Source organism: Sinocyclocheilus grahami, unplaced genomic scaffold, assembly GCF_001515645.1.
Source record: "Sinocyclocheilus grahami isolate Dianchi unplaced genomic scaffold, SAMN03320097.WGS_v1.1 scaffold341.1, whole genome shotgun sequence".
NCBI classification, from domain to species: Eukaryota; Metazoa; Chordata; class Actinopteri; order Cypriniformes; family Cyprinidae; genus Sinocyclocheilus; species Sinocyclocheilus grahami.
In genome coordinates, this window is record NW_015505520.1 from 842890 (window position 1) to 855339 (window position 12450).

General features: G+C 35.0%; 1 protein-coding gene across 1 annotated transcript in view; it reads left to right on the plus strand.

Annotated features, from left to right (window-relative positions):
* nav2a (neuron navigator 2a) overlaps positions 1-12450 on the plus strand; it is a 240161-nt gene that overhangs the window by 170114 nt on the left and 57597 nt on the right. Inside the window, exons 4-6 of the mRNA XM_016295832.1 lie at positions 2887-2959; positions 6080-6302; positions 10306-10439. Of these exons, the coding sequence (XP_016151318.1) occupies positions 2887-2959; positions 6080-6302; positions 10306-10439 (430 nt within the window). The remainder of the gene's footprint in view (positions 1-2886; positions 2960-6079; positions 6303-10305; positions 10440-12450) is intronic.

Here is a 12450-nt window from a genome sequence, read left to right on the forward strand (position 1 = left end):
CCAGTAGCTTCTGATTTCTATTGACCCAGTGAGTTTTTAATGCAGCTATTATGAGAATGTCATTCAGAGTGGTGTTTGCTGTCGTGCATGACCTGCGGACCAACAATCAGAGAAGACAATGTTGTTATGTTAGAGCTAAATTGCCCCACACCCCATTTTTTAATGCATTCATATTGACTTAATATATTATTATGCCTTGTAATTCAATTCACAAAGAGAAAGAGGATATAGATTCATTTCAACCCCTCTCTCTGAGATATCTTTTATTTAGAATCGTTATTTTTAGTCCTGGATGTCTGGGATGTGGTTCCTTCAAAGGGCCAGAGGACTCTAGAGCAGATTCTTTCCTCCCATTTCTATATCTCCCGTGACCCTTAAGGCCAGCAACTGCTGGCTGCCAGCAACTGGGATACAGTCAGTGAGGCAGAAATGTGTTGCTATGGCTGACATAACTGACATAACACTTGTGCTGACTAACCCATGGCAGATGACCAGTTCTTTAATGCAGAACATGGGCAGTAAATCAAAGCCATGCTCTATTAATTATACAGTGGCCCCCAAAAATATTGGGACACTTGAGCATCAGTTAAAAATGTATGAATTTCATTGCATAACAAAAAAAAAATCAAAGCAAGCGGCTGCAAACAAATGATGCTAGTGTTTTCTTAGAATTGACTTCCTTTTAGCCATTTTTTTGCAGTGACTTTTAATGATGAAGTTCCACCAAAGTTCCATAACGAGAAAATGTTGAAATACCTTTTAATAGTGAACAATGTATTATCAAAACAAACTACTTTTTGTGAAATGTTTGAAAAGTATACTTGTGCTTTCTTTCTTTAAAATTAATGATACTTTGTAAATGTTGTTATTTAATGCAATGACATTCTTACATTTTTAAGTGTACTGTTACCAAAGTGTCCAAGGTTTTTTTTTTTTTTTGTGGGACCCATATGAAATTACTCACTTGTTTTAATATTTGTAAATAGGCTGGTGCATTCGTTGGTAATTGATAGAAAATACAGCTTTGACATGAATAGAGTTTACACAACATGAAAATGTATTATTTGAGAAACTACACATATTAGCCTTAAGTAGGAATATTTGTAATTTAAAAAAATGTGTCACCTTTTTTAATAGACTAGGCAAAAATGTAAAAAAAAATATACTATATTAGATAATAATCACTGTATTATACTGTATACTATATTATAATGGTATAATGGTACAATTATTATTAATAAATTATATATATTTATAAATATATATATATATATATATAGTGGTTCCTTCAAAGGGCCAGAGGACTCTAGAGCAGATTCTTTCCTCCCATTTCTATATCTCCCGTGACCCTTAAGGCCAGCAACTGCTGGCTGCCAGCAACTGGGATACAGTCAGTGAGGCAGAAATGTGTTGCTATGGCTGACATAACTGACATAACACTTGTGCTGACTAACCCATGGCAGATGACCAGTTCTTTAATGCAGAACATGGGCAGTAAATCAAAGCCATGCTCTATTAATTATACAGTGGCCCCCAAAAATATTGGGACACTTGAGCATCAGTTAAAAATGTATGAATTTCATTGCATAACAAAAAAAAAATCAAAGCAAGCGGCTGCAAACAAATGATGCTAGTGTTTTCTTAGAATTGACTTCCTTTTAGCCATTTTTTTGCAGTGACTTTTAATGATGAAGTTCCACCAAAGTTCCATAACGAGAAAATGTTGAAATACCTTTTAATAGTGAACAATGTATTATCAAAACAAACTACTTTTTGTGAAATGTTTGAAAAGTATACTTGTGCTTTCTTTCTTTAAAATTAATGATACTTTGTAAATGTTGTTATTTAATGCAATGACATTCTTACATTTTTAAGTGTACTGTTACCAAAGTGTCCAAGGTTTTTTTTTTTTTTTTTGTGGGACCCATATGAAATTACTCACTTGTTTTAATATTTGTAAATAGGCTGGTGCATTCGTTGGTAATTGATAGAAAATACAGCTTTGACATGAATAGAGTTTACACAACATGAAAATGTATTATTTGAGAAACTACACATATTAGCCTATTGTAGGAATATTTGTAATTAAAAAAAATGTGTCACCTTTTTTAATAGACTAGGCAAAAATGTAAAAAAAAATAATACTATATTAGATAATAATCACTGTATTATACTGTATACTATATTATAATGGTATAATGGTACAATTATTATTAATAAATTATATATATTTATAAATATATATATATATATATATACTAGCAGACATTAAATTAAAATCTATATTTATAGAATATATCTGATGTATGTTTTTTTTTGTGTTAATGCCAGTATATTGTTAACATAGCATATTGGCTCCATAAATAGAACCATGATTATGGATAACCTCGACCCGAGAGTATGGTAAATGTCATTAACATATTCCTAGTAGAGTCCACATGACCTTTATGTATAGCCTATTACGTCACTCTCCTCTCAGCCAATCAGATATGCTTATGCTCTGAATTGAGTGACACTAGGATACGGCTGGGTCAGCGTCAGGGCCTCGACGGCGTCTCCTAGCAGCAGGGCAAATGTGACGCCCTCAGCGATTGGAAGCAAAGGCTTTGCATACTGCTTTGACTGAGCAGCCAATCTATGCTCTCTGATATCACTGCAGCTCCTAGAGTGAGTGAATGTCCAGTCACGTATTCAGCCACAGAGCAGATGTGAAGCAACCTCAATCTAGACTGCAGGGACACAGCATCTGTTCTGAACTTAACTGGCCTGTTTGTTTTAAGTGATAATGGCTCCTTTCTGTGTTTAAATGTGTGTGTGGTTTGTAATGATTATTTTAAATGATCGCTACAGTGCTTATCAACATGCTCTCTCTTAATTTCTCTCTAGATTGAGAACATTGGTGTCTGTCTGAGCTTCCTAGCAGCCAAAGGTGTGAACATACAGGGACTTTCAGCTGAAGGTAAAAACACAGTTTTTAAAATGTATTTACACTTTACAGCTTCAAGTAAGATTTTATTTACAATTTGAACTTAGATGATTGCGAAATATGGGTATTTCACACTTTAAATTGTTAAGTTTCACATGTTAATATTTCACTATAGATTAGTAATTTAGCAATTTGGGTAGTCAGGTTTTTAGGAATTTACACTGTACATCTTTAAACTGTGGGTTAATGTTTTAATTTGCATATTTATGAGGTTAAAACATCGATTAGACAAGTACAGCATACAATTTGTTTGCTTTTTTGAGTGCCTCTTCATTACATAATGTGTTTTCCTTCACTCTTTGTCATTTTTACATTTCCCTTAGATGCTGAAACAAAAGTTTCTTCAACTGTACAAAGAACATCAATATTTAATGAAGCATGAGTTGTTTAGTTTATCATTGGCTATTTATTGCAGGAAAACAAACATGCACAACATTTCAAACTTTGTTGCCATTGCAAAAGCTGTACTTCATAACCTACAGTTAAGACAAATTTGTTTGTATAGTGTTAATGTTGTAAAATGTTATAATGTTATAAAATTCATAAATTATTAAACAAATTCAAGCTGTAAAGCAGCTCTACAGAAGACAAAAGTGTCATTATTCAGCTCAATTTAGTTCAATGTTGTCTAGCAGACATTAAATTAAAATCTATATTTATAGAATATATCTGATGTATGTTTTTTTTGTGTGTTAATGCCAGTATATTGTTAACATAGCATATTGGCTCCATAAATAGAACCATGATTATGGATAACCTCGACCCGAGAGTATGGTAAATGTCATTAACATATTCCTAGTAGAGTCCACATGACCTTTATGTATAGCCTATTACGTCACTCTCCTCTCAGCCAATCAGATATGCTTATGCTCTGAATTGAGTGACACTAGGATACGGCTGGGTCAGCGTCAGGGCCTCGACGGCGTCTCCTAGCAGCAGGGCAAATGTGACGCCCTCAGCGATTGGAAGCAAAGGCTTTGCATACTGCTTTGACTGAGCAGCCAATCTATGCTCTCTGATATCACTGCAGCTCCTAGAGTGAGTGAATGTCCAGTCACGTATTCAGCCACAGAGCAGATGTGAAGCAACCTCAATCTAGACTGCAGGGACACAGCATCTGTTCTGAACTTAACTGGCCTGTTTGTTTTAAGTGATAATGGCTCCTTTCTGTGTTTAAATGTGTGTGTGGTTTGTAATGATTATTTTAAATGATCGCTACAGTGCTTATCAACATGCTCTCTCTTAATTTCTCTCTAGATTGAGAACATTGGTGTCTGTCTGAGCTTCCTAGCAGCCAAAGGTGTGAACATACAGGGACTTTCAGCTGAAGGTAAAAACACAGTTTTTAAAATGTATTTACACTTTACAGCTTCAAGTAAGATTTTATTTACAATTCGATCTTAGATAATTGCGAAATATGGGTATTTCACACTTTAAATTGTTAAGTTTCACATGTTAATATTTCACTATAGATTAGTAATTTAGCAATTTGGGTAGTCAGGTTTTTAAGAATTTACGCTGTTCATCTGTAAACTGTGGGTTGATGTTTTAATTTGCATATTTATGAGGTTAAAACATCGATTAGACAAGTACAGCATACAATTTGTTTGCTTTTTTGAGTGCCTCTTCATTACATGTGTTTTCCTTCACTCTTTGTCATTTTTACATTTCCCTTAGATGCTGAAACAAAAGTTTCTTCAACTGTACAAAGAACATTAATATTTAATGAAGCATGAGTTGTTTAGTTTATCATTGGCTATTTATTGCAGGAAAACAAACATGCACAACATTTCAAACTTTGTTGCCATTGCAAAAGCTGTACTTCATAACCTACAGTTAAGACAAATTTGTTTGTATAGTGTTAATGTTGTAAAATGTTATAATGTTATAAAATTCATAAATTATTAAACAAATTCAAGCTGTAAAGCAGCTCTACAGAAGACAAAAGTGTCATTATTCAGCTCAATTTAGTTCAATGTTGTTTCGATTCAGTTTAATAACTGTCAATGTTGTAAAGTTGATCAATTATGAAACGAGTTCAATTAAACTGTAAGCAGCTCTTTAGAGGGCAATAGTGTTCTTAATTATTCATGTAACGTAAGTCAGTTCAATTTAGTTAATTCGATAGTATCAGTGCAGTTTAATCGATAATATTACTGAATATTAATCGTCTTTTTAAGCCCCCTAAAAGTGGTGCTATCACCCTTTCAAAATTACAAGCTGCTTAAAGGGATAGTTCACCCAAAATGGAAAATTCTGTCATTAATTACTCACCCTCATGTCGTTCCAAACCCGTAAGACCTCCTTTCATCTTCGGAACACAAATTAAGATATTTTTGATGAATTCTGAGAGCTCTCTGACCCTCCCATAGACAGCAAGGGTCCTTACACGATCAAGGTCCAGAGACGTAGCAAGGAGATCAGTAAAATTATCCATGTGCTATCTGCGGTTCAACCGTAATTTTACCAAGGTACGAGAATACTTTTTGTGCACGTGGCGCAGCTGACACAGAACAGCATACGCTGTTTACGTACGTTCGGGTTTGCTTTTGCGCACAAAAAGTATTCTCATAGCTTCGTAATATTACGGTTGAACCGCTGATGTCACATGGATAATTTTACTGATCTCCTTGCTACGCCTCTGGACCTTGAATGTGTAAGGACCCTTGCTGTCTATGGGAGGGTCAGAGAGCTCTCAGAATACATAAAAATATCTTAATTTGTGTTCCGAAGATGAACGGAGGTCTTACGGGTTTGGAACAACATGAGGGTGAGTTATTAATGACAGAATTTTCATTTTTGGGTGAACTATCCCTTTAACGTAAAAAGTGACGTTAGTGTAAAAGCATATTAATGAAACAACTGTAAAATATCAAAGCAGTTGGCTTTATTGTCAGCCACTTGACTGGTATCAGTGACTGATAACTGGAAGGTTGTAGGTTCAATTCCCACAAGAAGCAAGAGTGAGGCACACAACCCCATCATGCTTTACAGGGGACTATGCTTGTAATTAGAGCTTGCCCTACTAATTACTTTGAGTGAAAAGTGTCTGCAAAATTATATAGTAAACAGCTAAATGTTTTTCCCTCACAGAGATCCGGAATGGAAATCTGAAAGCCATCTTGGGGCTTTTCTTTAGCCTGTCTCGATACAAGCAGCAGCAACAGCAGCAACAGCCGCAGACGAACAGACATATACACACGCAACACACACATTCACACGCTCCCTTAAGCCAGCAGAGCAGCGCTCCGGCCCAGCTGACCTCCACCTCGCATGGGACGCACACACACAAATCACAGCCAGAGATGCAGTCCAGGTAACATCTATCTATCTATCTATCTATCTATCTATCTATCTATCTATCTATCTATCTATCTATCTATCTATCCATCTATCTATCTATCTATCTATCTATCTATCTATCTATCTATCTATCTATCTATCTATCTATCTATCTCGGTCTGTCTATTTATCTATCCATCTAGCCATCTATCCATCTATCCATCTATCTATCGATCTATCTGTCTATCTATCTATCTCGGTCTGTCTGTCTGTCTGTCTATCTAGTGTTCTACCTAGCATTCTATTTAGCTTTCTAGCGTTCTATCTATAATGTTCTACCGTTCTATCTAATGTACATATGTTATATTGATTGTGGATTGATTTGAAGATTTGAAGCACTCTGAATGTGTCTTCATTCTCTTAGCTTTGTGATTGTGTGATGTTGTGTTAGTCATCACTGTCTGTGTTTCTGTGTTTGTCTCTTTATCTCTCTTTCTCCTCTTGTTTCTCTTGTTCTTTCAATCTAGGGATGGCTCTCAGAGTAAACTCAAGTTTTCCATTGGTCAGAAAAAGTCTTCTAGGTAGCGCTCTCACTCCCGTCCTGTCCTATCGTGTATTTCCTCTCCTGTCAACCTGCTCGTCATCACCCTCCTCTTCCTCACTTACTCTCTGCGTGTGATTTTTGTGGTCTAAATCTACTCATGTATGTGCAAGATTGTTCTGTGAAACTCAATTATTCGAACTGGCTACACAATACAATATTATTTTAATTTAATAGTATTAAATAATAATTATTATTATTTGGCTATATGTATAATACATTATAAAATATCCATTCTTACTTCAATAATGCTTTACAGTTCTAATCTCATAAATAACTGTAATAACAGTTTTAACTTAAAATAAAGAGTGTACTGCACTAATTACACCGTATTTCAGGTGTTTTATCATGTGTTGTCATATGTTGGCATTAGTGCATTACACTGTTTAAAGCATATAGATAATTTTTGTGCACTTGAATGTGTATAATAAAGTATTTTTTGGTTATTGTATAGCTAAATATTATTAAGTAGTTTAACTGTGGTTACAGTGATTTAAAAAAATATATTTAACTGAGTGCAGTTGCTAATATGAATAACTTTATAATGCATGTATATATTTAATAGATATCTATTTATTTTATTTCACAGATATATTGTTAGAAAGAGACACCTATTAAATTGATGAATAAAACCAGTTTTATTTAAAATATAAAAAAGTAATACAAAAATATCTATCCTGGTGAACTTTTCCTTGCTATCTATCTATCTATCTATCTATCTATCTATCTATCTATCTATCTATCTATCTATCTATCTATCTCGGTCTGTCTATTTATCTATCCATCTAGCCATCTATCCATCTATCCATCTATCTATCGATCTATCTGTCTATCTATCTATCTCGGTCTGTCTGTCTGTCTGTCTATCTAGTGTTCTACCTAGCATTCTATTTAGCTTTCTAGCGTTCTATCTATAATGTTCTACCGTTCTATCTAATGTACATATGTTATATTGATTGTGGATTGATTTGAAGCAGTCTGTCTCTCTGAATGTGTCTTCATTCTCTTAGCTTTGTGATTGTGTGATGTTGTGTTAGTCATCACTGTCTGTGTTTGTCTGTCTCTCTCTTTATCTCTCTTTCTCCTCTTGTTTCTCTTGTTCTTTCAATCTAGGGATGGCTCTCAGAGTAAACTCAAGTTTTCCATTGGTCAGAAAAAGTCTTCTAGGTAGCGCTCTCACTCCCGTCCTGTCCTATCGTGTATTTCCTCTCCTGTCAACCTGCTCGTCATCACCCTCCTCTTCCTCACTTACTCTCTGCGTGTGATTTTTGTGGTCTAAATCTACTCATGTATGTGCAAGATTGTTCTGTGAAACTCAATTATTCGAACTGGCTACACAATACAATATTATTTTAATTTAATAGTATTAAATAATAATTATTATTATTTGGCTATATGTATAATACATTATAAAATATCCATTCTTACTTCAATAATGCTTTACAGTTCTAATCTCATAAATAACTGTAATAACAGTTTTAACTTAAAATAAAGAGTGTGCTGCACTAATTACACCGTATTTCAGGTGTTTTATCATGTGTTGTCATATGTTGGCATTAGTGCATTACACTGTTTAAAGCATATAGATAATTTTTGTGCACTTGAATGTGTATAATAAAGTATTTTTTGGTTATTGTATAGCTAAATATTATTAAGTAGTTTAACTGTGGTTACAGTGATTTAAAAAAATATATTTAACTGAGTGCAGTTGCTAATATGAATAACTTTATAATGCATGTATATATTTAATAGATATCTATTTATTTTATTTCACAGATATATTGTTAGAAAGAGACACCTATTAAATTGATGAATAAAACCAGTTTTATTTAAAATATAAAAAAGTAATACAAAAATATCTATCCTGGTGAACTTTTCCTTGAATTTATTTGGCCAGACAGAATATGTGGACTCTGCCAGGTGACGTTACCCAAAAACATGTCCCAGTGGAAATGTCTGCGCAGTGAGCTGTGATAACTTTAAAATAACCGCTCTGTGTGATGCCCTGCTTGAGTATGAGATTAATTATTAATTGTGGTGTGTGTGATAGAAAGGTTGAGGTTGTAATTTTGGTTTCAGTGAATGATGTGTTCGTGCTGTAAATGCATTTCAAATGCAAACGTGTGATGTGTTTCAGATAACTACACTAAAAATACTATGAATCACCTTATTCAAAATTCCCAGTTTGAATATTGGCCCAGTCTTCAATTTTCCACCATTAATTTTTGGCAACACGTGACACAATATTGCCATCTAATGGTGGATAGTTATAATTGCAGATAAGCCTTCCGCAGAAATGAGATGTATTTTAGGCCAGAAGGAAAATAAAGAGAGAGGAAAAATATCTCTCTACCACATTACTATTTTCCATACTTATGAGAAAATGTCAAGGCCACACAATAGACAGCAATGTGATTAGCATATGTCACTACAGATGTCCTTGTACTTTACATGGCATTTACCTAGATTTGATTGTTAGGTGAGATTTGTCTATTTGTCTGTCAGTCATGAAGGCACTGAAGGCTAGGACTGATGGAGAAATGTCACATTAGAAATAAATGCATTGTTGACTAAGGGTTATTAATTGTTGCATTGCTTACAAGCACAAAATACTATTTGCTACCTAAGTGGTTCTGCTGGAGGGATTCGCTGTTGATGTATTGAGCAGATCCTCTGTCATTTTGTGTAAATAAAAAAGCACACCAAAGCAATTTAAAGTGTTTTTGCTGTTGGGGAGAGGAGATGTGTTTTCTTTTTTCAGCTTTATTAACTGAGAAAGGCACAAACATTCTTTTTTTTTATTTTTATAAAAAACTCTTTAGGCATTAAACAGCCATCTAGCAACCACTCAGAATGCATTAGCAACCCCCTGGCAAGCACCAGCAACACCTGAACACAAGTTCTGCTCCGGCAAGAAGCACACACATTTTCTTCAGAAGTCTATTTGTCTGTCAGTCATGAAGGCACTGAAGGCTAGGACTGATGGAGAAATGTCACATTAGAAATAAATGCATTGTTGACTAAGGGTTATTAATTGTTGCATTGCTTACAAGCACAAAATACTATTTGCTACCTAAGTGGTTCTGCTGGAGGGATTCACTGTTGATGTATTGAGCAGATCCTCTGTCATTTTGTGTAAATAAAAAAGCACACCAAAGCAATTTAAAGTGTTTTTGCTGTTGGGGAGAGGAGATGTGTTTTCTTTTTTCAGCTTTATTAACTGAGAAAGGCACAAACATTCGTTTTTTTTATTTTTTATAAAAAACTCTTTAGGCATTAAACAGCCATCTAGCAACCACTCAGAATGCATTAGCAACCCCCTGGCAAGCACCAGCAACACCTGAACACAAGTTCTGCTCCGGCAAGAAGCACACACATTTTCTTCAGAAAATGTAAGAATCTCGCTGTTGATATTTCTGCTCTCTCGCTGTGACAGATTACCTGGCCCCACCTCGAGGATGTCCACTGCGGGCAGTGAGAGTTCTCCTCGAGGGTCCATCAGTTCAGCAGGGAATCGCCGCAGTCAGGTGTTCAGTGATAAAGCCAAACCTGCAGCAGCTCAGGCCAAAGGTAAGCCCAACTTCACAGTCTTTAAGGTGAAGTGACCTCTGAATTGAAACATTACTCATAATCTCATCTGAAAATGGCAGGTCAAGATTTCATTAAAAATGATTTTGTGTTACAGTCGGCTTGTGAATATTAAAGAGTTTCCCTCTGACAGATTTGAACACATTTATCTCTACAGTGTCCTTCCAGTTTTTATATTATCTGTAATTTTATCATGCCAGGGGAAAAAAAAGTGTCAATTTTCTGTATTTTATTTATTCAAAAAATGCTGACTGGCTGCAGCCCCTGGCAATGTTTAAAGAAAATGAGATAATAAAAAAGATAGTCTAAGGAAAGATTCTGAAGGACTGGAAGAAAACGGTGTCTCATGTTTTAGCTATGTAGGGCAAGATTTGTGATATGAATGAGGTAATATGTTTATGGTTTCTTTCTTTCTTCGAATTCAATTTCTTTTGTCATTTGTATTTTAAACAGTAATGGTGCAGTCTTCTCCATTTAAAGTAAAAGTTATGGAGCTAGTCTTTATTTACTCTGTGGACTGTGTGCATGTACACATCCTTTCAAATGTTTGGTGTGTGTAAGATTTTTTTTTAAATCGATATTAGTACTTTTATTCTGCGAAGATGCATTAAATTGTATTAAATTGAAATTGAAGTCGCAGTAAAGACATTTATAATGTTCTTTGGACCTTTCTGTTCATCAAAGAATCCTGAAAAAAACATATGTTATACACAAAAAATAGCTTAACTTTTTTAAACATGGATAATAATGAGATATGTTTCTTGAGCAGCAAATCGGCATCTGAAGGATCATGTGACCCTGAGGACTGAAAAATTTAGCTTTGCCATCACAGGAATAAATAACATTTTAAAATGTATTAAAATAGAAAACAGTTCTTTTAAATTGTAAAAATATTTCACAGATTAAATAAATGCAGTCTTAGTGAGACTTCATAAACGTCATCTTCTTCTTCAAAAAAAAATCTTACCAACCGCTTTTGAATGGTACTGTACCGTATATATTTTGTGCATTTACAAGAACAATGTCTAGGTGTAAAATGTGGCTCTTGGTTAACGTTATCCAGTAACCCACATGGCCTATATGAAGTCAGCAGAAAACAAAAGTTAACTTTCTAGAGGAAGGTATTGCATTTGAATAATTTTCTGGAGTAATGTGCGCTGGTGAATTATGCACCATGAGATAAACCGGGTCAATTTTGAGTTCATGTTGACTTTAAGCGGTCACTGTGTTAAAACATACCAACCACATTTCTGTGCTCTGTGACGGAGCTGTGCTGAGTTTGGAGTAGTTAATGTAGCAGTCAGTGCTGGAAATAACTGCTTATAATGACTTTGAGTGAAGCTAGTCACACAAACCCTAGCTGAGATGTTTGAAAGATGTTGCCGTACGTGTGTGTGCGTGGTACTGGCTTTCAAAGCAGAGTGAGCGAAGCGAAGGAAATTTCTGCATTAATTGAGCCCTAATTAGTGTGTTTTGGCTCTGAGAATGTGGTGGCAGTGAAAGAGAGACGGAGGTTTCCACAGTGTCATGCTTTAGGCAATTTATTCTGTTTTTCTGTTTTTCCACTGCATGTTGTGTACATATTCCTAAGTATTAAATTGAGTGAAGCATTTGAAAGAAAAAAAATTCAAAGCAGAAAAAATGTATGTATTCAAACTGTATGCCCATGTTCACTTTTTAAGAGTATTTGCTTGAATAATCTGACTTTTGAAGCAGTTGAAGAGTTCAGATGTTTTGGTCTTGTGACAGTGAAAGTTAGTAAATGGTGTCAGCCGACTGATTCTCCCATAATGCATTTAGCTCTGTTATTTTGTGTGTGACCTGCTTAATGCAAAGCAGAGTGAGAATGTGAATCACAGAGCAAAGGAGCACAACTCTTCTGTGTGTGTGCCATCATTTTGTCACTGTTGAAACCGATACAAGCCTGTCACTGTGTTAAAACATACCAACCACATTTCTGTGCTCTGTGACGGAGCTGTGCTGAGTTTGGAGT